We start from the raw sequence: 26634 nt of genomic DNA, 5'->3' as shown, positions 1-26634 counted from the left end.
GGTGATACCAGTATTTGAGGAAATTAGACTTAAGTTCTAATCTAACCTTTTTAAGTGCTGCAATTTGTGGAATCGATTTGTAGTACTGTGGGAGGAATAAGGGGATAATTTTAGAAGTGTGTTTTCAGTGCAGGGAATTTTGTGGTAAGTAAATCCCTTAGGGGAGGCTCTGCCGGATTTTCTGTTGGAAGGTTCGGTAGGGTTTCCCTGGGATCAGGGCTGTCTAGGGTTCCGGGGAAGGAATTCTGGACGGGTCCTGACACCAGTCCCATTAATGGCATAAATAGGCCCTGTAAGTGAGTAATTGATTATGCCAAGTCCACAAATATTAATTTAATTCAACATTCTCCCACTTGGACTGCATAATCATCATCATATAATCCAAACTCACTTACTATAGAATCTCCCGAACCATAATGCCATTTCATCCAAATATATAGTATACCGATAGGGCACAACAATATACTAGACTAGGCAGTAGAGATTCTCTCAGTAAATCTCCCAAAACATGTTACCATTTCAACTGAGCACTTTGCATGCCATAAACTCAGTCTAGGTAGTAGAGATTTACCTAACCATGTGTTATCCCCCAACACACAAAACCATTTCATTCAAGCACATTGCGTATCGACAGGATACAACAATATATCCAAACTAGGTAGTAGGGATTCACCATGGCACCTGTGGATCAACATACACATATACATAGACTAATAGTCTCAACAGGCCTGTAAATATAAGGAGCAATAATATGTGTAATAAATCATCTCATAAATAAATAATGATCCACATACATCAATGTATTAAAATATTCAAAGAAATAAATAATTCTCAACATGGATATTACTACAGAAAACATAACAAACTCCCACTGACCCACAGCAGTCTCAACTGCTTAACAATCCCATACGGGACACATGCTCCTCAAATATGCCTACCGGTAAAGCCTTGGTCAGTGGATCTGCCACCATGCTATAAGTCGGCGTGTGAACAACAGTAATGAGGCCCTCTTCAACTTTCTCCTTTACCACAAAATATTTCACATCAATGTACTTCGCACCAGGAGTACCTTTTAAATTATTGGAGAAAGACACCGCTGCAGTATTATCACAATACATCATAATAGGCCTCTCAATGGAGTCAACCACTCCTAAATCACGGATAAAATTCCGTAGCCAAACTGCATGACGGGTAGTCTCATAACACGCCACATATTCTGCCTCCATAGTCGAGGACGCTGTCACTGACTGCTTGGCACTCCGCCAAGACACAGCACCTCCTGCCATGATAAATATATAACCAGTGGTAGATTTCTTATCATCCACACAACCTTTATAGTCTGCATCACTATAACCCACTACTTCAAGAGAGTTGGTGCGACGATATGTCAACATATGATCTTTAGAACCCTGAAGATACCTAATGTCAGGACCCGTCCAGAATTCCTTCCCCGGAACCCTAGACAGCCCTGATCCCAGGGAAACCCTACCGAACCTTCCAACGGAAAATCCGGCAGAGCCTCCCCTAAGGGATTTACTTACCACAAAATTCCCAGCACTGAAAACACACTTCTAAAATTATCCCCTTATTCCTCCCACAGTACTACAAATCGATTCCACAAATTGCAGCACTTAAAAAAATAAATACAGTAATCCAGTGCAAAATAAATACAACAAGAGTGAAAGAAATATTACAACTGCAATAAAAGAATAACAGGGTACTGCCGAACTAAAACAGCAAGGAAGATCAAGTCCGCTCCGAGTGAACGCCGACAACCTGGTACCTAGAGGAACGGAATTTAAGAGTGTGAGATGCTAATCATCTCAGTGAGCGACCCTACTACTCTACACTATCATACCACGGTAATAGGTATATAAATAATAATTAGTTGGAAATAATAATTTCTCTCAAAACCCTTACAATTCTCTCAGTTGGAAAGGTTCCCCTTTTAAAACATTTTCACAAAACCCTTTATTCATATTTCCCGAAAACCAAGACATCAATTAAATACCAGAAGCGGTAACAATTATATTTTTCATTAACATTTTATTTTTAAAACACAGTTCTGAAAATCATTTGATGCACCCACTATATACCAGTGGCGCCAACAGTACCCAGCGTCCCAAGGTACCGCCAGACAGGAGGTTATAGAGAGAAACCGGCATACGGTCGCGTGGCGTCCCACAGCGCCGCTGCTAACCTGGTGTCCCGGCCAAAGGGGGGGTGGCCGCCCTCTCCGATGGCATCCACAGGACACCCTCATAATATCAACCGCGCGCTACTCACACCCACCTGCGCGCTAATCACATCACCTGCGCGCTAATCACACCCACCTGCGCGCTAATCACAACCGTGTGCACTCTAACCATATCACATATACCATATCACATAATCAGAACACCAGTACGTGCACGGTGCATCTAAAAATTATAAAATCCATAAATTTAAATCATAAAACAAATTTCACATTTTTCATAAGCATAGCGGGCATAATCCATCCGCTTGAACCGGGAAATTCTCCACAATTTCCTTATAATCCATACCGTAAATTCCATGATTTTCAAATCCACCAACTCCCAAATCCATCAATTCAAATATCCACATTTTTTCCAAGCATAAATAATTTCTCGAAATATCATAATCAAATCCCATAATATTTTATGGGCATATTTCATAAAAATTGAAATCACCAATATAACCAAATATTTTTCTTGAAATATTTGAAAATCAAATCGTGCCCAATTTACCATTAAAACCACACCAATTTCAAAATCCTCAAAACCATAAAATAATTCCACATGGCATAAATTGTAGAATTCGCATTTTCTTAAATCCAATAAATTCATAAATAATTCTACAATAAATTCAATAAATATTTGGCACATAGAAATTAAATTCCAAATATTTAATTCACACATAATATATTCATCAATTAAATTCTCCAAAATTAATTTGAAGGTGGGTCACTCACCTGGAGCACGCAATTAACCCATGATCCACTACGGGATCAATTCTACGACTCACCGGTGCTCCTAGAACAAAATTCACAGACAGTCAAATAAATTAATATTTTATTCGGGTAAATAATACCCGGTACCCGGGGGGTCAAAACACAAACGATAACTAAAATTTACGAATCATATACCGAATCGAAGCTCGAGTGATGCTAATCACAGATCCGGTCTTAATTTCCGATGATCGTACCCGACGGGGTTTGAATTTCGTCGGGAAGCTTTTCGGGTTTCGGCTCCGCAATTCTCCCAAACCGTCGCGAATTGGTGGAAACGGAAGTCGGATTTGGGTTCAGGAGGTCGAACACTGCGGACTGGAGCTGGCCGGAATTTTCGGGTACTCGCCGGAACAGTAATTTCCGGCGGGCCGCCACGTCACCGGCAACCGTCACCGGAACAGTATTTTCCGACGGTGGCCGTTTGCTGTGAAATTTTGCAGATTTGTAGATCGTGAGGAGAGCAATCCAACGGGACCGACGGTGAGCAAAACGGAGGTCGGACGGCGGAGAAATCACCGTTTGAAGATTTTCGACCCCTCGCCGGAAAACGCTCCGATCCCGGCGCGTCGGTGGTCCGATGGCCGTGATTTTTGGTGGGTAGGCCGGACTTGAGGAGAGGATGATGGGTGTATGGCGCGTGTACTGTATATCGGCCGGAATAGTGCCGATTCGCGGTGGCCGGCGGTGGAGGGGGAAAAATCGCCGCCAAACTTCGGACGTCCGATCCGGGCGCGTCCGGCGGCCGTTCGCCGTGAAATTTGGAGGTTTTGCCGGAAATGAGGTGGGCAATCTGGCTGGCCGGCGTGTGTACAGTAACTAGGCCGGAAAAACATGAAAATGACCGGCGGCCGGCGGGTCCTCTCTCTCTTTCTCTCTCTTTCTCTCTCTTCGCCGAGAGTTTTTTCAAAATTAAAACCCTGTATGACACTGTTCATGCCACGTGGACCACTCAGAAGCTGACACGTGGCATTTCACTGTTCACGACCCAAAAACATTAAAATAATACGGTATCCGGTAAACTTCAAACGTCCATAACTTTTTAACCACAAGTCCGATTTAAGCGTGCCGCTAGTCTATGAACTCATATCGACGAGCACTTCACAACCATGCATGAGTCAAAGCTCAATTCCCCATAAACAAAAAGTCAACTCCGACACCCCTTGGACAGTTTGGACCGCAACTTGTTTCGTCCATAACTTTCAAACCGTAGCTCCATTTTCGACGTGCTACCAGTCTACGAACTCGTGGCATCGTGCACTTCGCCACGGTACCCTAGTCAACTCAAAATTCTCACCGAGTCAAAAAGTCAACTTTTGACCCCTTTCGGTCAACAGTCAACGGTCAACCTCGGTCAACGTGCACGGATTCCGGTGCGATTTGGGACGGGGTGTTACACCTAAAGACCTTCTTAACTGCTTGGTAATGAATAGGACCAGGATTGCTCATAAATCTACCAAGCACACCCACAGCAAAGGCTATATCAGGCCGTGTACAAACTTGAGCATACATTAAACTACCTACTGCTGAAGAATAGCGAACATTCTTCATTGCCATCCTTTCTCTATCATTCTTGGGACACTGATCCTTAGAAAACTTTTCACCTTTCGTAACCGGTACACTTCCAGGAGAACAATTATGCATATCAAATCTCTTAAGAATTCTATCAATATAAGCTCTCTGAGACAATTGCGCTACATAATTAGTCCTATCTCGAACAATCTTGATGCCCAAAACAAAAGAAGCCTCACCAAGATCTTTCATATCAAAATAGTTGCACAACATCTGCTTTGTCTCAGCTAATAGGTCAGTGTCATTAGTAGCCAAAAGTATGTCATCAACATACAACACCAGAAAAATAAAACTGCTCCCACTGACCTTCATATATATGCATCTATCAACAACATTCTCCTTAAAGCCATTTTGGATGACAACCTCATCAAACTTAAGATACCATTGTCTTGAAGCTTGCTTAAGACCATAAATAGATTTCTTAAGCTTACAAACCAAATTACCATTCCCCGTTTGTTGGAAACCAACTGGTTGAACCATATATACATCCTCATATAAATCACCATTCAGAAAAGCAGTTCTGACATCCATCTGATGTAACTCCAGGTCATAATGCGCCACAATCGCCATAATAATTCTAAAAGAATCCTTTGTGGACACAGGAGAGAAAGTCTCTGTATAATCAATTCCTTCCTTCTGGCTAAACCCTTTAGCTACAAGTCTAGCCTTATACCTCTCCACTTGACCATTGGAGTCCTTTTTAGTCTTAAAGACCCATTTGCACCCAATAGGCTTGCTACCCTCTGGTAACTCAACCAAATCCCATACTCCATTTGATGCCATGGATTTCATTTCATCTTCCATTGCATCCAACCAAAAATTTGAATTTGAACTGCTTATGGCTTCCTCATAAGTGACTGGATCTGAATCATCACTTATGTCAAACTCATGCTCCTGCAAGTAAACCTCATAGTCATCAGGAATAGCTGATCTCCTAGTCCTTTGTGACCTCCTCAAGGGTACATTAGCATCTGCAATAGCTGGAATATCCTGCTCTTCAACAACAAGTTCATTCTGACCAACTACTGGTTCATCAACTACTGGATCAACAATATCTCTATCAGGAACAACTATACTGGGAATGAAAACACTTTCTTCTCTAAATTGAGATTCCTTTGGACCATTACTATCACCAAACCCAAAATCATCTTCAAAATAAATGGCCCTGTCTGATTCCACGATCCTAGTGGTGTGAGAAGGACAAAAGAATCTTGAACCCCTAGATCCTATACAATAGCCAACAAAATATCCACTAATGGTTTTAGGATCCAACTTCTTAATTTGGGGATTATAAATCCTTACTTCAGCTTTGCAACCCCATATTCGAAAATGATGCAAATTAGGCTTTCTTCCTGACCACAACTCAAAAGGTGTCTTAGGAACGGACTTACTTGGAACTTGATTCAAAATATAAGCTGCCGTCCTTAAAGCCTCTCCCCACAAATAATCTGGCAACCTAGAATTTGCCAACATAGACCGCACCATATCCAACAAAGTTCTATTCCTTCTCTCAGCTATGCCATTTTGCTGAGGTGTACCAGGCATCGTATATTGCGCATCTATGCCACACTCACGCAAATAAATAGCGAAAGGCCCTGGGTTCCTTCCAGTTTCATCATACCTACCATAAAACTCACCACCTCTATCAGACCTTACAGCTTTTATTTTCTTATTCTTTTGAAGCTCCATCTTTACCTTAAACTCTTTAAAGGCAACTAAAGAATCTGACTTCTCACGAATAAGCTCAACATGTCCATAACGAGAGTAATCGTCAATGAAGGTAATAAAATATCTATAACCACCCAAAGCAATTGGTGTAAAAGGTCCACATATGTCAGTGTGGATTAACTCCAAAACATTTCCACACCTAGCTAACTTATCCTTTCTTACCTTGGCAGTTAACGTCCCTTTCACACATTCAACACAAGTCAACAGATCAGAGAAATCAAGATTAGGAAGTATCCCATCCTTCACTAACCTTTCCATCCTGTGCCTAGAAATATGTCCCAAACGTTTATGCCATAACATTGAGGAATTGTCATTAACTCTTGGGCGTTTAGAAGCAACAATAGAATTAACAGAGAAATTGAGACCATTATTAAATAAATCAAGCTTATATAAATTGCCACATAAAGTTCCAAAACCAACAACTTTACCATCCTTAAATAATTCAACTTTGTTATTTCCAAACAAAAAACTATAACCTTGACTATCCAAAACAGAAATAGATAACAAGTTTCTTCTTATTGAAGGTACATAAGAAACTTCTTGCAACTCCAAAACATATCCAGTGGCAAGCTTCAACTTGATTGTTCCCACAATGTCCACCTTCACTCTTGAGCTATCTCCCATATAAACATGCTGCTCAAGATTGGTTGGGCCCCTTCGGCTTATCATCCCCTGCAATGAATTAGTAACATGAATTGTAGCTCCAGTATCTAACCACCAAGAATTCATAGGCACATCGATAATATTGGTCTCAATCATTAAAATATTACCTTTCTTCTCTTGCTTTCCCTTTAAGGTCCAACAGTCTATCTTCTTGTGCCCAACTTTATTGCAGTATCCACATCTTTCATTGAAGTACTTTTTCCTTTCTCTAATCTGAAAACCACCATCCCTAGGTCCTTTAGGCTTCATATCAGAAAACTTCTTCCTATTGGGGTTAAAACCCTGCCCAGGCTTGAAACCTTGTCCTGGCTTGAATCCTTGTCCCTTCTTTTGGAAAAACTTCTTGGACTTATCTACCTGATGTGAAACCATAGCAACAGACCTAGACTTACTTAATTTAATATCATCCTCTTCCTTGACAAGGATAGTAGTCAATTCCTCCAAACTACAACCTTCTTTCTTAGTATTCAAACTCGACCTTATATTATCAAACTGTGATGGAAGACTCCTCATTATAGAATAGGTCAAGAACTCCTCTCCAATGTCCATCTTAAGATCCTTCAGCTTATTATAATAAGAAGAAAGTAGCATAATATGGTCCCTTACTCCTTTAATACCATCATACTTGGTATTGTTCAATAGGTCCAAATAATGATGCTTCTCATTCATATCAAACTTGATAAACTTCTTTCCTATCTCCTCAAGAAGTCCCTTTGCAGTATCCACTTTAGGAATACTAGCATATATGGCCTCATCCATGTAATTCTCCATCATCATCATACAGCACTTATTAGAGTGTTTCCAATCCTCATAAAGTTTCTTAGCTACTGCAGTACTCTCATCAGTCGGTATCTCTGGTGGATCTATCTCCAAAGCCAAATCCAATTTCATGAAGGTCAAATTCATAACTAAGGTTTTCTTCCATTTCTGATAATTTGTCCCATCCAATTTCATCATGGCAGTCATAGGCATAAGATTTGGGGTGCTACTAGCTGTAAAAATAGTAAACAACAAGACATTTAAAAAATTTAAGACAATTCAATTACTATTTTCCAGCCCCTCAACACAAAAACACAAACATAAATATCGCTTATGGTCTTTGTAGCACTAAAAATACCCTTACACGGGCCAGGGACAGTCAACCAAATAACCACAATCAAATGCATTGAACTGAATCACCGACAGGGCAACTCAGAACCTGCAATACATGGCATTTAATTAACTTCCACTGCCATTCCAGGCGTCATACAAAGCAACTAGAACTACCGACAGGGTAGCTTAATTACCCGTATAGACCCTGGTTAATAAGTGGGAGAAAAATAACATATTGGCAATTTCATGAAATAGGCAAATATAAAACATCCCATCCACTATGCCAATATATATTACATTGGTACACATAATGCAGATAAAATAAGTCTCACGACAGGTGAGTACCTAAAATCCCACACTACTATACCAACTAGGCACAAAGCCTCTTTGGGTAAGCTCACACAATCCAATTTTCCAATCATAAATATTTAATTTAATTTAATAAAATTGGAATGTGATAATTAAACAAATAAACAAACAATAAATAAATAAATTGAACAATTGAATCACTAAATTAATTAATAAATAAACAAAAATAAATAAATAAGTTTTTTTTTTTTTTTGGTCTGCTGACGTCATCTGCTGACGTCAGCAAACGACGTGTCATGCTGACGTCAGCACTACCCAAAAACTACACGTCGTTTCTCTCATCTTCTTCAGCCAACCGGGTCACGGGTGACCCGGTTCCAGTCCAAACGGGTCACGCGACCCGCTATGCTTACCCGGCCAAAACTCACCGTTCCGGCCACCTTTTCCGACGATTCCGGCGGCGTTAGTTTCGTCTTCCCTCGGGCAACGTTTCGCACAAACAAATTTGATTCAAAATCAACGCAAAATAAACATCCAAGCTAGGTTTATTTTCGGCCAAAACACAAACAAAAACCCATGGAAACACAAGAAATTCGAGCAAATTTTAGTCAAAATTGATGCTGTTTGTTTCGTTTATTCTTGGGAAACTCTTCCCCAAATCAATTTGGTCCAAAACCCAGAAAATTAGCATGTGAAATTCATGGCCGAAAACCCAGTTTTTTTTTTCTTTTTTTTTTCTTTTTTTTTTTTTGAACAAGCCCGATATTTACAAAATTTTTTTTTTTTTTTAAGAACAAACAAAAAACCGACCATGAGTATATATATATATCTAGAACATTGATAATAATGGCAAAAAAACACAGATCAATATTCACATGCTAACTGCAATAAACTCCAAAGAAATTTACTATGCATATTAACCATGAGCTCTGATACCAATTGTTAGATTTTTATGGATCTAAATATGCATAATAAATTCCATAAATCATAAATTACTAACCTCCAAACGCAGCCATTGGTAAATTAGATCTTTAATCCTGCAAAATAGAAAACAATGTAAAGTAGTGCCTATGGACACACTACTCTTAAACCACTCTCAGATCTCTGAAAACCCTAATATCAAAATACCGTATGGCATCAATTGTTTGCTTGCCCTAGACCTTTAAATAGTCTCTGCAAGTCAGACTTATCCATTAATTTTGACACACATAAAATAATAATAATTTGATAATATAATTATACTAGGAAAAAATATGGATAAGTCATTGGGCTTATAAAGAGAGTTGGTCCTCCAGTCCAATGGGGCAACTAGAGTCTTATAGAGAGTGTGTGACCAAGGGCCCTACTACAAAATAATAAAATAAGCCAGTCCCATTAATGGCATAAATAGGCCCTGTAAGTGAGTAATTGATTATGCCAAGTCCACAAATATTAATTTAATTCAACATATATATCTCAATACGGTCTATAAGTTATAAATGAAATGGATAATCTTCCACAAACAAAATTAAAGGTCACGTCCTTCTTATCAAATCGAAAAAGAAAAAATGACGAAGATCCCCTAGCAATCAACTTCCACAAAAATTCATATGCGTATAAGAAGTTATCCCCTAACCATCGTATGTGTTTTGTGTAATTCTGTTTTGTTATAAATATTGACTAACTCATGCCCTTATAATTCTCTATGTTTTTTTAACATTTTTCAGTAGTAGTTGTGGAAATAGAGATATTAATGATTCTTGCAGCACATGTACATTATGACAAACAATAACCTTGATACAAAGTAAAAAAATATTAATTATAGGGTAATTGGTGTGTTTCCTTTCTGAGTTGAACATATTTTGGTATATTAGTTTTTAATTTTAATTTTTATTTATTTTTTTATTTTTTTGTATTTTGATCTTTTTCACTTAAAAATGATATTTAAAGTGTCAAAATATGATCAGTTTAAATATTATTTGTAAAAAGAAAATTTTGTTTAAGGACCATTTATTTAAGTAAAATTAAAGTTTATGAATCGAAGTGTCAAAAATTCGAGTTAAAAGATTAAAACTCCAAAACATGTTTAATTAAGGTGAAATGCACCAATTACCTTAATTATAAAATAATTTTTGTGACCTGAAAATTAAACAATGACACACTCACAATCTATCCTTCTGAATATCAGCTGATTCTGAATTGCATACTATATTTATTTAATTCTCAGGTCACAAATCGTTATATAATTTTGTTTACTATGCACCAAGATTATTGTTTTTCACGATATCCATATGCTGGTAAAATACATTCTCTTTTTCCAAAACCACTGCTGGAAAGTGTAAGTCTAGAAATCATATGGTATAAGTTAGTCAAAAATTAAGAAAGTGAAATGATACAAAGCATGATGATTAGGGGCTAAATTCTTTTAACCATATACGTGATATTCTTTATCTTTTTGTCTTTTCCGATCGATTTGGCCAGATGGACGTAATCTCTGATTTGTTTGTATTGCCAGAAAATGATCTAGTTCTACCACGCACGGAAACATATTTATTTATTTATTTATTTACTATATGAATGAATTCACGCGGAAACATATTGATAATTATTATTTTTGGTCAACATATTAATAATTAATATGCAGAACTTAGTTTACACTATTTCTGGCCTACTCATTCGTAAGGGACGGTACTTAAATTTTTTTTTTTTCTTTTATTGATTTAACATTTTTCGAATCAATGAGACATTCGACAATTGTACATATGGGGCACGTGCCCCCCTCAATTTTTTCTCTCTTTAGTTTCTTTTAATAGTGTTTTTTAATTACAATATTATCCAGCTAAAATACATATTATTCTTAATTAATATTCAGAATCATCAGATGGATGGTCTCCTACATAGTATTCTTAATTATGAGCACATTTAGAAAATGATTCTGTTGATGAAAATAACTATAGAATGTCAAAAGGAAAATAAAATAATAAGATTAGTTGCATTTTGGTATTTTTAATTTTAAAAGTTTTACAATTCAAATTTTTAATTTTTAAAAGAAGCAATTTTAATCTTTAATTTTTCAATTTGTTATAAATTGATTCAATATTCAATTTGATCAAATAAATTAATAACAATTTTGTCTCCACAAAGGTTACTTTCTTATCCTTGATTAATACTCTCTCTCTCCTTATAAACTCTACTACAAAATTTTATGAAAAATGTTACCCAATATTTTATTTGACCAAACCGCTGATTGGATCAATGTGCTAAAAATTGAAAAATTAAATGATTAAATCATTATTTTTGAAAATTAAAAGCTTAAATTAAAAATCTAAGTTAAGGATATCAAAATAATTAATCCAAAAAATATTTATAGAGCTTTGACCTCAATGCATTACTCGTTACGGCTTTAGCCTTAGAATTTATTATGAAATATTTTTATAACATCCCATCCCGAACATCCTGAACAACATTGAAATTTTTTTCACGTTGATCAAGATTGATTTAATAACACCGTAGATATTTAGTGAGGATGTGTCAATATCTTGCAGGCTCATTCAGAAAGCCCAATAGAATTGAGACATCTGTCCACCAGTGACTTAGCCTCTCTGAGCATCCACTTGCGTTGTACTCTTTAGACAAACGTAAAGGTTTTTCACACAAAAACATTAAAAAAAAAAAAAAAAGATTTTTCGCAAGGTTTTATTTTTTTATAAACAAAATGGATAAACAATAATTGTTTACCCAAAAAAAAAAAGAATAATTAATTTAATCTTATAAATATAAAAATAATGGTACTAATTAATCTATCAAACTATCTACTAAGATAATATAGCAGATCATATGTTTTTATTTCATTAATTGAAATATTAATATATCTTAAATATAAATAAATAAATCTTTTTTTATAATTAAACATCGTCCAATAATATCGTTTATCACTTAAATTTTTTGGTTTATTATTTTAATATTTCTAATATTATTCTAAATAGTTTTGGTATTTATAATGGTATGGTTATTGTTGACATTACAATTGGAAATTAATTGGATATAATTATGTATTGTTTGTTCTCAAAGTTTAATTTTAAAAGAATGAACATTTTTGGACAACTACTTAAAATGTCAAATAACATATAAAATCTATTAACAATGATCACAAATAAAAATAAATAGCATTTTTCTATTCTAAATGTAATTAGCAATTGGTAGAATAAATTTATTTCCTTCTGTAAGAAAATCCAAAAAGAAAATTAAGCTAAGGTTTCCTTCTAATTGACACTAAAATTTCAATAATATTACAATTTAGCCACTCAAAACCTCTCTATAAAAGGGTGCCAAACATTGCCAAGTAACGTATCACTACTCATATACGTTTGAGCAATTGATTGATAATATTATTGCAGCTAAAATGGCTCTTCAACTTCAAGCCAAACATCTTTTACTGGCTTGCCTCCTAATCTTGGCCTTAATCCAAACCTCTAAGGCTGGTGGTGGCATAGCAACCTACTGGGGTCAAAACCTCTACGAAGGATCTCTAGCCGAGGCCTGCAACACTGGGCTCTATTCTTACATAAACATTGCCTTTCTTATCACTTTTGGTGGTGGCCAGGACCTAGGACTCAACCTTGCAGGTCACTGCGACCCAACGTGGAATACTTGCACCAAATTTGGCGCAGAGATAAAGACTTGCCAGAGCCTTGGTGTTAAGCTCTTCCTATCCATTGGTGGAGCTAGCGGAACCTATAATCTGACATCGGCTGAGGATGCCAAAAGGGTTGCAGAGCAAATATGGAATTCATATCTTGGTGGTACGGATTCATCTGCTACACGTCCTTTTGGAGATGCCGTTTTGGACGGTGTAGATTTCGACATAGAGGTTGGATCCGTACTATACTATGACAGTCTTGCAGCTTACTTGAAGAACTATAGCCAGCAAGGAAAAACGGTGTATTTATCAGCAGCACCTCAGTGTCCTTATCCTGATGCTTACCTTGGGACAGCCATTGACACGGGACTTTTCGACTTTGTTTGGGTTCAGTTCTATAACAATCGTGACTGCATGTATACCGCTGAGGCTGGTGTCGGTCCGCTTCTAACTTCGTGGAATACATGGAGTTCTTCACTCAAGTCAGGGAAGCTGTTTATGGGGTTGCCGGCGACTGAGGTTGCTGCCCCAAGCGGCGGTTACATCCCGCCCGAGGTGCTGATTAATCAAGTTCTTCCGGTCATAGTAAAGTCATCAAATTACGGAGGTGTGATGTTATGGTCTAGGTATTATGATTTTCTGAGTGGTTACAGCTCCAAAATTATCAGCTACCTTAACATGTTGAAAAATCCACTATGGTCGATCATTTCTATGTTTAAATGACGCCATCATCAACTATGTATGGATGAGTGACTTTGTACCCTCAAAATAATTAGAGTACTGAATAAATTGGGTACTACTATCACTATGCTTTAAATAAAAATTGGTGGGAAGATGTTTATTTTCCCCATTTTTATATATCGAATAACTGTGTGAATTAATTAAATATTTATTTTAAGTTTGCTCTTTTTTTATTATTTGAATTCTTCCCCTGTTATTATTATTATTATTTGGTCAATCCGTGCATTTGTATTTAGACCTTGAACTATTTATTTCATTAAAATTAGATAAGAGATATCGTGAATAATATATTTGATTTACAAATAGATAGATTAAAATATTCTGAAAGGAGGAATAAAATAAAAAGATGCATATGCATAATAGGTGAACCCTTTAACAGGGGAGAAAGCCATCTACTGAAATCCTATAGATTTCATATTCCTTTTCTTCGAAGCAAAACATCAAATTTTATTCAATAGAAATAGATTCAATACATTCTTTTGACCCATACAACCAAACGAAATATAATTATTAAGTATCTAATTATAAAATTCCTACTACCACTAGCATATGATTGATTCAGTGCTCAATTATATGTAATGTATGAGGGGATTGTAATTCAGGCACCAACCCCCAATATAATGAATGCTTCGATGTCTATGATAGCAAAATTTTATAAAATTATTGCTTAATATTTTTTTCTTGCCACTTAATGAATTTTGTGTCTGTAGTTTGTTGCTATCATTCCATCGCAAAACAAATGTTAAAAATTTTATTGCTTTTGTGATAATAGTATTTTTTATTGCCGGCAAATCTCAATAACATCAAATTTTTGTCCCAAAAATAAAATTTTATTAACACTTTTTATACTTTTGTTTAGAGTTTTGTCACTAGATTAATTTTTTTGTAGTAATACTATATAAATTAAATTAAATATTTAATAATGGATAAATAACTATTTCTTACATTATTATTTGGGGATATGTTGTAAGTAGAGTTTTCAACTTACTTTCGTTCCCTTTTCTGCCAACTTGTACTAAAAAGTTGAAAAATTTTGTCTTAAAGAGAACACATGGATACGGATGTTTAGATGCATCAGATTACTTACGAAAAAAAAAAAAAAAAAAAAAAAAAGAGGGAAAAAACAGTTGTTCAATGATATACTTAACGGAGTTCCTGTGGAAACTCACTCAATGGTATAAACCACGTTTTATTTCAGTGATAATATGAGCTTGAATTTCAATATATCTTTACTTTCCTAAAGAATTTAAAATTTCACTAACTTTACTATTTATTAAACTGGGCACAACAGTTTTAATAATTATTATTATTATAATAATAATAATAACAACTTTCTTTAGCAGAGCAAATATTCAGAGTCCACTTTTGATGCTATTTTAATTATTAAGCCTCTTCAGATAAGATAAATTGCTTTCATCTTCAAAGTAACTAATCTTCATGGACATAATTTTTGCTTATGCATCCGGAAGGAGCCAGCTCCTGTCTACTTTTTCAAGTTTTAGGAATTATATTCAAAATGGGCTCACAATTTACTGTTTCTCATATACATTTTGGTTCCTTAACATTATTGTTTTACAAAATAAAATTGGATGCCATCTGTCCCTTGTCAAATAATATATCACCGATCAATCAAATTAACAAAGAGCAACATATATATATATATATTTGATACACGACAAAGATTGTTCTTTTTTTTTTTCTTGGTAAGGTAACACATATATATATATATATATATTTGATACACGACAAAGATTGTTCCTTTTTTTTTTTTTTTTTTTTCTTGGTAAAGTGTACACAACAAAAATCACACATAGATTGAGCAATTATACTGATATTTGATAACATTAGTCGTCGCCCAAAAATAAAAATAAAAAACGAAAATTCCTGGCTTGCTACCATGGGGTAGGTAGTGCATGCAAAAGAAAGGAACAACTGAAAGAACGAAGATGCGAGGCTTTTACAATTTTTACACATTCCAGCCACAAAATGGCATGTGGAGCGAGAAAAAAGGTTTTTGATTGTTATATAGAAAAGAAAATGCCATAGTGTCGTACCATTATCTAATGTCTCATCATTTTTTTTTTTTTTTGGATAAATATCTAATGTCTCATCATTGATAAGCAAAATGTTAAATCACTGTAATTTTTCAAGTACTAGCTCCCTTTCGAATCAATAGCCCAAAAGTGTCACCTTCAAAACTGTCCAAAAGTGGAGAAAAAAATTGAAGTTCTGAGTTTAATTACTAACATGTTAGACGAGGAAAAATTACATGGTCTCGGGTCTTTATGATTTTTTGTAACGTTAAGATTTGCATAAACTATATGGTAGCAACTGTTCAGTACCTGCAGTGCCCAATATGTATGACAACAACTCCTGCGTTTCCTCTTGGTTCAGAATGAAGGTGGAAGGGCAGGTTATGGTACGCGGGTCCCTATAACTCGCCGGTTTCATGTGTGGCTCTGCCATGGTTTTGAGCTTTAATTCCACTCTTCTGCCAAGTCCACAAAACAGATTGGTCTTTTTCTTAAATTAATAACCTAATGCTATGGGATCCACATGTGTATTAGAGGAGGGACTCCGTTGTATTGGAGGTTTTTTTTTTTTTTTTTTTTCCCAATTTAAGAGATTATGTTTCGTTGAATTAATAGTTTCCAAAGGACGTTGAAAGGAAGACTCTTTCATGGACCTTGGAAATATCTGTGGAGTGCAAGAGGAAGCAAAACAACCCATTCCATTGAAGAAGATGATCTTTTATTAAATACAAAAGTAAAAGCAAAAAGGCTTTTTAAGTAATTTTATATGTGATTGCAATGGCTCCCATGTCCAAAATCAACAGTGCAATTTTTTCAACTTCCACATTCCATACAAGCTTATGAAATATATAGTGTAAACAAAACATAAATAAAATTAGTATACCAAATTAATTAATCTATATATATATATATACATAAATAGATAAGTAAAGATAGTTTCTTTACCTTTAAGTAACTTAATTAAACTTGAACACTGATGGTAATGCAAGATCGATTGCCATTAATTTGTATATAAAAAATTGATAATAGAAAAAAAAAATCTAATACAACAATATTAAATTCACAAAATATGTCGTACTAAAATATTAAAGCCACAATATAATTTTTGAAAGATAATATATGTTCAATGTAAAAAAATTGCAAACTAATTGTAAAAGTACATTTCTCAATATCTTGGCACAACTCAAATAATCATCATACTCATGGATGTAAAATGAGAAAGGGATTAAGCTAATCCAATTTTGTGAACGCTAGCAGATTCAGTACAGCCCTTGGGGAAACATGCCACCCGAAATTTTTTTTATAACAATAATATTCCTATTTATTTTTTGAAAACAATCTCTTAAAGATAAAATGTACTGCTCCCTCTCAAAAAATTAAATAGTGTCCATTTTTATTTCTTTTTAGAAAAAAAATGTATTATTTTCATTATATTTATAAATTATTTCTTTGAAAATTGTAATTTTTTTCCTCATAAGCTGCTTTTTCTATAGAAAATTCTATTTTCTTTTTTCTTTTCTAGTAATTATTGGTGTCTATATAATACAACCTCTATTTTGTTACTTTAATTAATTTTTTTCAACTTCACTCAGAAGTTAAAGGTACTTATTTGAGAGAGAAAAAAAAAATTTATTTCAGTTTTGTAACACCCCGTCCCAAATCGCACTGGAATCCGTGCACGTTGATCGAGGTTGATCGTTGACCGAGTGGGTCAAAAATTGACTTTTTTCTCCAGTTGGAATTTCCAATTGACCAAGGTACCGTGGCGAAGTGCACGATGCCCCGAGTTCATAAACTAGTAGCACGTCGAAAACGGAGCTACGGTTTGGAAGTTATGGGCAAAACAAGTTGAGGTCCAAACTGTCCAAGGGGTGCCGGAGTTGACTTTTTATTTATGGGGAAATGAGCTTTGACTCGTGCATGGTTGTGAAGTGCTCATCGATACAAGTTCATAGACTAGCGGTACGCTTAAAACGGACATCCGGTTAAAAAGTTATGGACGTTTAAAGTTCGCCGGATATCGCAATATTTTATTATATCTGGCTTAAGTGAACAGTGAAATGCCACGTGTCAGCTTTTGATTGGTCCATGTGGCATGAACAGTATCACACAGTGGCTTTTATTTGATAAAAATCTCGGGGAAGAGAGAGAAAGAGAGAGAGGAGAGAGAAAGAGAGAGAGAATCCGATCGGCCACCAGAGATTTTCAAATTTTCCAGCCGATATACTGTACATGCGCCAGCCAGAAAGCTTCCCCTCCCCATTTCCAACAAAACCTCAAAGTTTCACGGCGATCGGCCGCCGGACGTGCCCGGATCGGACGTTCGAAGATCGGCAGCAACTTTTTCCCTCCAGCGCCGGCCACAACTGATCGACCCATTTTCTGGCCACACGCGCTAGACACCCTTCATCCTCTCCTCAAGTCCGGCCGACCCACCAAATTTCACGGCCATCAGACCACTGACGCGCCGGGATCGGAGCGTTTTTCGGCGAGGGGCCGGAAATCTTCAAACCGTGATTTCTCCGCCGTCCGGCCTCTGTTTGCCTCACCGCCGGTCCCGTTGGATTGCTCTCCCCACGATCTTCAAATCTGCAAAATATCACAGCCAACGGCCACCGCACGAGCCGCCGCCGACGGTTGCCGGTGACCGCGGCGGCTCGCCGGAAATTACTATTCCGGGGAGTACCCAGTCCCCCGGTCGGCTCCTGCCCACTGTGTTCGACCTCCTGAACCTGAATCCGGCATCCGTTTCTGCCAATTCGCGACGGTTTGGGAGAATTGCGGAGCCGAAACCCGAAAAGCTTTCCGGCGAGATTTCTACCCCGTCGGGTCCGATCACCGGAAAGTAAGACCGAATCCGTGATCCTCATCACGCGAGCTTTGATTTGGTATACAACTCGTAACCTTTAGATATCGTTTGGTGTTCGCTCCCCGGGTACCCATTTGGGAGTTACCCGAATAAAATATTAATATTTTTGGTTGGTACACTGTGGTTGTTTAGGTGCGCGTACGAGTGGTGGAGTTGATCCCGAGGAGGATCTTAGTTGATTTACGCGCTCAAGGTGAGTGACCCACCTTCAAATTAATTTCGGGAATTAAATTTGTGATTATTATGTGTGGTTTGAATATTTGAAATTTAATTTCTATGTGCCAAATATTTATTTGATTTATTGTAGAATTATTGGTGAATTTATTGGATTTAAGAAAATGTGCATTTTATAAATTTATGCCATGTGAAATTATTTTATGGTTTGAGAATTTTGAAATTCTTGTGGTTTTAACATTAAATCGGGCATGATTTGATTTTCAAATATTTCAAGGAAAATATTTGTTTATGTTGGTGACTCCAATTTTTATAAAATATGCCCATGGAATATTATGAGATTTAATTATTATATTTCGAGAATTATTTATGCTATTGGAAAAATGTGAGTATTTGAATTGGTGGATTTGGGAGTTGGTGGATTTGAAAATCATGGAATTTATGGTATTAACTATAAAGAAATTGTGGAGAAATTCCGGGTTCAAGAGGATGGAATAAACCCGCTATGTTTATGCAAAGTGTGAAATTTGTTATATAAATTAAATATGTGGATTTTATGATTTTTAGATGCACCGTGCACGTACTGGTGTTCTGTTTATATGTGATATGGATATTGTGCACACGGATGTGATTAGCGCACAGGTGGATGTGAGTAGCGCGCAGGTGATATTATGAGGTTGTCCTGTGGTTGCCATCGGATGAGGGTAGGCCACCCCTCCATGGCCGGGACACCAGGTTAGCAGCGGCGCAGTGGGACGCCACGCGACCGTATGCCGGTTTCTTTCTATAACCTCCTGTCTGGTGGTACCTTGGGACGCTGGGTACTGTTAGCTCCACTGGTATATAGTGGGTGCATCAAATGATTTTCAGAACTGGGTTTTAAGAATAAAATGTTTTAAAACTGTATTGGAATTAAAAATATAATTATTACTGTTTCTGGTATTTATTTGATGTCTTGGTTTTCGGGGAATACGAACAAAGGATTTTGTGAAAGGATTTTAAAAGGGGAACTTTTCCAACTGAGAGAATTGTAAGGGTTTTGAGAGAAATTATCATTTCCAATTAATTATTTTTTTATCTACTTATTACCGTGGTATTATATTGTATAGTAGATAGGTCACTCACTGAGATGATTGGCATCTCACACTCTTAAATTCCGTTCCCCTAGGTCCAGGTTGGAGACGTTGATTGTCCGGGGCGAGCCCAACGTCTCAGTTCGTTGCCGAAGGTTCAAGAAGTTTTTCTTCCCTTTTTCCTCTCTATCTTGTATTGCTTCTTTATCTGTCATTTTATAAATTCCACATTTATCTGTATAATGCTCTGTATACTATATTGGACGTGTTGTTTTTATTTATTGCACTGGGTTGCAGCTGTTATTAATTGAAGTGCTGAAATTTGTGGAACAATTTGTAGTTTGCGGGAGGAATAAGGGGATGAGTATAGAAGTGTGTTTTTAGTGCAGGTAATTTGTGGTAAGTCCATCCCTTAGGGGAGGCTCTGCCGGATTTTCCATTGGAGGGTACGGTAGGGTTTTCCTAGGATCAGGGCTTGTCTAGGGTTCCGGGGAGGAATTCTGGACGGATCCTGACAGTTTAATTCCAAATTATAGCAAATCAATTCTATTTTAAAATTTAAAATACATATAAACAAAAAATTTTCATGGATAATTATTAAGCTAGAGCAACAATTTACATTACTATTGCTTTTAAAAATATCTTTTATTATACAATGGAACCCACCAAAACTAAATATTTGGATTTGCCACTGTTTATGAACATATTAATGCTTCCCCCTTTTTTAAAGTCAGTGAGCTTTTATATGGATCCAAAATGCAACCCTTGGTGCTAAAAGTTGACGTTGAAGCAAATGGTGAGAATAACAAATATAACTTGAGCAATCGTTCATGAAACCATGAACTTTTTGTAATTCATGCCGCTGGACTTTTACAAGGCTTTTGATTTTCCAAAAAGATACTTTTGAATAGCTTATGGAAATTAAATATAATTTCTCCTTTGGTAAAGTTCACTTATTAATCCCAACGAATAAAAAGTGTTCTAAGTCAAAATAACAAAGTTCACCTTAAAAATACTATGATTGCCTAATTACCCAAAGGAGAGAATAAATATTGACACAGAGGCTGGTTTTTGGAGAGTATGAGCACACTTGTTTCTCCTCTCCACAAGAAACCCCTTTTCATCTCCTTCTGGAAATATAGAAGGAGCATAAAATAAAGATGAAATGATTGCTGGATTAAGGGTTGTATTTTATCAGTTTTTGGTGTTTACTTGTGAAAGGATTGGAGCTTGGAAAATTTGATAAGAAGACATCTATTTAATGTGTAAAACAGCTGGTGAGTCAAACCAATTTTGATCTTTAAAAACTTTTGGGCTTCAATAAATGGGCAATCATTAAAATGCTACTCGAAGCCCAATATCTTTTATATTATGAGCCTACAAATACCCCCAAATGGGTCAATATGATAAAACAAATGGGTTAGGTTTCTGTTATAATTTTGCGCCAACATTCCATCTCTATTTATGAACCCCATTAAAGTAGTAACTTGATCTATCCTGCACTTTAATTTAGGTTGAATTAGTCATTCTGCCAATTAAATTTGCTATCATCAAATGGACCCCTGACATAGTGACTAGTAGAAAAAATGAGATAAAAAAAATTAATTTATTTCAATTCGACAAGCGAAGAAAATTTTTAACAAAAGATTGATAAAACAAAAAGGTTAAAAACAAGTTAATAAAGAAAACTTTTAAGAGTTAAAAAAAAAAAAAATTGAAAACAACTTGCAAATAATAATAAAAAAAAATTGAAAACAAGGATTAATTAAGAAAATGAACGTTCAAAAAAATGGTAAAAAAAAATGAAAACAGGGAGTACTAAATAAAAACTCTTAAAAAAATGAAACAGTAAAGTAGTCCAAAACAATATACAAGAACAAATCTTTTGTTTTTATTCTCCACCGCTCTCTGCTATATAAGGACCACTGTTCTTTATTACATAAATATAATTAAGGAGTAAAAATGAAATGGGAAAAAAAAAAAAAATGACCACTTGTTATACATGGTGGTGCATAGATCCACAAGAGATAGAGGACCACCTCCATAAGTTTTGCCCTCGTGTTAGTTGTTTAGGCATGTTCTTTCCTCATAACACTCTTATGTGTACTGTTCGATAATTTTGTAAGAGGCAAATATTTTATTTTCATATCAAATTTAGCACTCAAAACCTCTCTACAAAAGGATGGCAACTCTCAGGCAAAAACCATATATATCAACTATCAATCATACAATTAGACCACAAATATTTTGAGCGATCGTAGCAGCCAAAAAAAAAAAGTTTGAGCAATCGCAGCAACCAAAATAAAATAAAAAATAAAAAAAAAATAAATAAAGAAAGAAAGAAAGAAAGAAAGAATGCGTCTTCTAGCCAACCTTCTACTCGCTTGCCTCCTAACCTCGGCCTTGATCCAAATCTCTAATGCTCAAGGTGGCATATCCATCTACTGGGGTACATATGGCAGCGATTATTACGATGAAAAAAGTCTAGTGGAAACCTGTGAAACTGGGTTGTATTCTATCGTAAACGTAGGCTCAGTTTCCCAATTTGGCAATGGCCTGGATATAGAAATCGACCTTAGTATCACTGCCCTCCAGATACATTTAATTGCACCCATGTTGGCGAACACGTAAAGATTTGTCGGAACCTTGGTGTTAAGGTCTTCATCTCACTTGGAGGAGTTAATGGAAACTATAAGGTAACATCTTCTTCAGATGCCTTAAATGTTGCAGAGCAGTTATGGAATACATTTCTGGGTGGTCATGACTCATCCACTACACGTCCTTTTGGGGATGCTGTATTCGACGGCGTAGATTCAACTTGTTTGGTGACGATACGGTCTTCCATGATTATCTTGCAAGATACCTGAAGGATTATAGCGAAGAAGGAACAAAACCTGTCTATTTATCTGTAGCTCCTCAATGTCCTTACCCTGATGATTATCTTGAGGATGTCATTGACACAGGGGTTTTCGACTATGTTTGGGTTCAGTTCTATCAGACTCAGCAGTATCGCAATGCTACGTGCGAGTATACTACTGAGGCTGGAGCTGATAATCTTTTAAGTGCATGGAATACATGGACTTCGTCGCTTAAGGAATCAGAGAAGTTGTTTCTGGGGTTACCAGCATCCACCAATGCCTCTTTTACTGGGTACGTCCCGGCTGATGTGCTAATTAATCAAATTCTTCCGGAGATCAAAGACACGTCTAGGTATGGAGGTGTGATGCTATGGAACAGGTATTATGATATTAAGAGTAATTACAGTTCCTCCATTGTTGACCATGTTAATTTGGAACTTATTCGCCAAAAAACCGACTAAGTATGCGTAATCCTTCATCATGTGAACTATGTATGAACGAGTCACTTGTATCCACCCTGTTATTATTATATTAAGTACTAAATAAAATTGGGTACAATTGGGTACTACTATCACCCTTCTTTAAATTCCAAATGGTGGGTAATGTAATTTGCTTTTCTACTTTTTATGGAATGATCCGTGGAATAAATGTGCGGAATTAAATAAGTATCCATTTCAGTTTGCTGTTTCTATTTAAATTCTCCCTTTGCTAGCTATTAGTTAAAGGAGAAGGACCATTTCCTCATATAACCTTTACCTAAGTTTCAAGGTCTTTTGGCATGTGGGATTGACAAATTGTATGACCATGATCTATTCTCTCCATTAAAATATGGTTATTTCTTATTAAGTCAATATTATTAATATAGCAGACTAAAATTTAATGCTATTTTTTTCCATGCAAAGACTTATATTTGTTCAAATATGAAAAATGAAGTCCCAATGTCAGGATTCATCTAAGATCTTTTACTAGAACCTTAGACAAGTGCTAATTCCACAAAAATCCTATCGGACTTTTCAATGGAAAATCCGATAGTATCTCTCATAAAACTTGGACATGTCACAATATTCTCTGCACAGAAAACACATTTGTAAAAGTACCATCTTATTACTCCCACCTTACTACATTTAATTTCCACAACTTTCAGCACTTCAAATAACATACAGGGAAGAAGTGCAATAAGTAAGGTGGTGTCAAAAATAGGTGGCTGGTTTGGGAGAAATTGGCCTTGGAAGGAAATAGCGTTTTACCCAGAAAAAGCCCCGATCTGGGTGCATCGTCGGTGAGTTGCCGGTGATTCTTGGCTAATCGTCTGGTTTTGAAGCGTGGCTTAGGATGGTCTAGTGCATGTAAGTGTTTGGTGGCTGGAAAAGGGTGAATCGAGGATTGGCTGATTTCTCACTCTTTCTCCTCTCTCTCCCCTTCTCTCTACTCCAACTTCATTTTCAACCAATGAAATGCCACCCGTGAGTGTCACTATGCACTCACAAGATAGGCTGAGAGAGTGACACATGGCACAGTGTCGATGGGCACTATGCACACGTTTTACACACTCACAGTTGTACACACAATAATATCGTCTTAGAAAAATTTTACAGGTTTATAACTTTTTAATCAAATGTCCAATTAAATGTATTGCTAGCCTATGAACTCATGTCGAAGAGTACTTTACAACTATATATAAGTCAAAACAAAATTTTATCCAAAAAAAAAAAGTTAAACACAGCACTTCTTCAACAAGTCAAAACAAAATTTTACCCAAAAAAAAAAAAGGTTAAACACAGCACTACTTGAACAATTCGAACCATAACTTGTTCTGCTCATAACTTTCAAACAGTACCTTCGTTTTTTATGTGCTACTAGTCCACGAATTTGGGTTGATGTGTACTTCACAACAATGTTTCGGTCAACGATGATTAATCTTGATCAATAAATATAAGAAATGGAACATTAAAGGAAAGAAATCATTACCATTGGTTTTCTTATTGTCATGTGTTATTGGATTATAAAAAATTTAGATAGAGAAGATACAATCCTATTTGAACATTGAATTATTTACTTCTGTTTGACTCATGTTATATTTTTGGTTTTGTGATGGCAGATTATTGAGCCTAAACACAATATTTTTGGGGTTGAGTCAACTATTGAGATCAATCTGTTGAGATAAATCTTTTAGGAAGTGTTAGTCCTAAATTTTGAGATTAAGAATCCTATTCTCATTCAAATTACATGTGGAAGAGTTTCAATTTTATTGGAATTGAAGATCATTAGAGGCTATATAAGGGGATTATATTTCCTATTTCGTTTACCTTTCTCTATACACACATATATATACATACATATTCTCTCAACATAAATCATCATTAAGAATTTTCTAGATTTTTCTTAATTTGTTCATCATTTATTTTATTCAGATTTTGCTTGGAAAGTTCTTCTAATTATAAGGCAGTAAAGAATCTACTGAAAATTTGTTCCTTATTTTTTATTAGTCATTGTTAGAAGTTAGATAATCATAGATAAACAAATAGTCACCTATCACATAATGTTTCTATATGAAGCAACATTATATTACTGGTAGATATAGATATGGACATAAAAAAATGATAACAGAATTTTTATTTTGATTTTTTTTGTCGATATTAATATAAGTTTTTATTTTTTTAGCGAAATGTTTGATTATTTGGGTCAACAATCTGTAGTGTGGGTGACACCACCTTTGAATTGTAATAAACTCAATAAATAAATAAATAATTACGTGTGGACTGAGTATAATTAGATTTACTGGGACATGTAAAAATGGAGACAGCATAATAGGATAGGAGATCTTATCCTGGATATTCCATTTGGACAAATACAAGCTAGACAAAATGGATTAAACTTTTTTGATCTTTTTTGTTTTCTCCATTATTGTCAGGACCCGTCCAAAGTTCCCCACCGGAACCCTAGACAAGCCCTGATCCCAGGGAAACCCTACCGGACCCTTCTGTGGAAGATCCGGCAGAACCTCCCCTAAGGGATGGACTTACCACAAAATTTCCTGCACTGAAAACACACTTCTATAATTGTCCCCTTATTCCTCCCACAGTACTACAAACTGGTTCCACAATTTTTCAGCACCCAAAATAAAAATACAGTAATCCAGTGCAATACAAATACAACAAGAGTGAAAGAAATAGTACAACTGCAATAAAAGAAGAACAGGATACTTCACGAAGTAAAACAGCGATGAAGATCAAGTCCGCTCCGAATGAACACCGACAACCTGGTACCTAGAGGAACGGAATTTAAGAGTGGGAGATGCTAATCATCTCAGTGAGCGACCCTATCTACTATACAATATAATACCACGGTAATAGGTATATAAATAATAATTATTTGGAAATAATATTTTCTCTCAAAACCCTTACAATTCTCTCAGTTGGAAAGGTTCCCCTTTTAAAACATTTTCACAAAACCCTTTTATTCATATTCCCAGAAAACCAAGACATCAAATAAATATCCGAACAGTAATAATTAATTTTAATTCCAATACAGCTTTAAAACATTTTATTTGTAAAACATAGTTCCGAAAATCAGTTGATGCACCCCCCTTTGGCCGGGACACCAGGTTAGCAGCGGCGCAGTGGGACGCCACGCGACTGTATGCCGGTTTCTTTCTATAACCTCCTGTCTGGCGGTACCTTGGGACGCTGGGTACTGTTGCCGGCGCGTGCGTGCGGTGGCCGCGGCGGCCCGCCGGAAAATACTGTTCCGGCGAGTACCCGAAATTCCGGCCAGCTCCAGTCCGCTGTGTTCGACCTCCTGAATCCGAATCCGGCTTCCGTTTCCGCCAATTCGCGACGGTTTGGGAGAATTGCGGAGCCGAAACTCGAAAAGCTTTCCGGCGAGATTCCGACCCCG

General features: G+C 36.2%; 2 protein-coding genes across 2 annotated transcripts; both read left to right on the top strand.

The window, feature by feature from the left end:
• Nucleotides 1–12700: 12700 nt before the first annotated feature.
• On the top strand, nt 12701–13847 carry LOC107414523 (acidic endochitinase-like). Its single transcript, XM_016022664.4, has one exon. It carries the CDS (start codon nt 12753–12755, stop codon nt 13710–13712), a length of 960 nt encoding a protein of 319 aa, XP_015878150.2. The 5' UTR covers nt 12701–12752; the 3' UTR covers nt 13713–13847.
• An 8387-nt stretch (nt 13848–22234) lies between these two features.
• Nucleotides 22235–23198, top strand: LOC132805103 (hevamine-A-like). The gene is made up of 2 exons (XM_060819885.1): nt 22235–22506; nt 22691–23198. The coding sequence occupies exons 1-2, from the start codon at nt 22235–22237 to the stop codon at nt 23196–23198; spliced, it is 780 nt and encodes a 259-aa protein (XP_060675868.1).
• Nucleotides 23199–26634: the final 3436 nt, after the last annotated feature.

The sequence above is a fragment of the Ziziphus jujuba genome, chromosome 8 (assembly GCF_031755915.1).
Source record: "Ziziphus jujuba cultivar Dongzao chromosome 8, ASM3175591v1".
Classification (NCBI taxonomy): domain Eukaryota; kingdom Viridiplantae; phylum Streptophyta; class Magnoliopsida; order Rosales; family Rhamnaceae; genus Ziziphus; species Ziziphus jujuba.
This window is presented reverse-complemented; position numbering and strand designations above follow the sequence as displayed.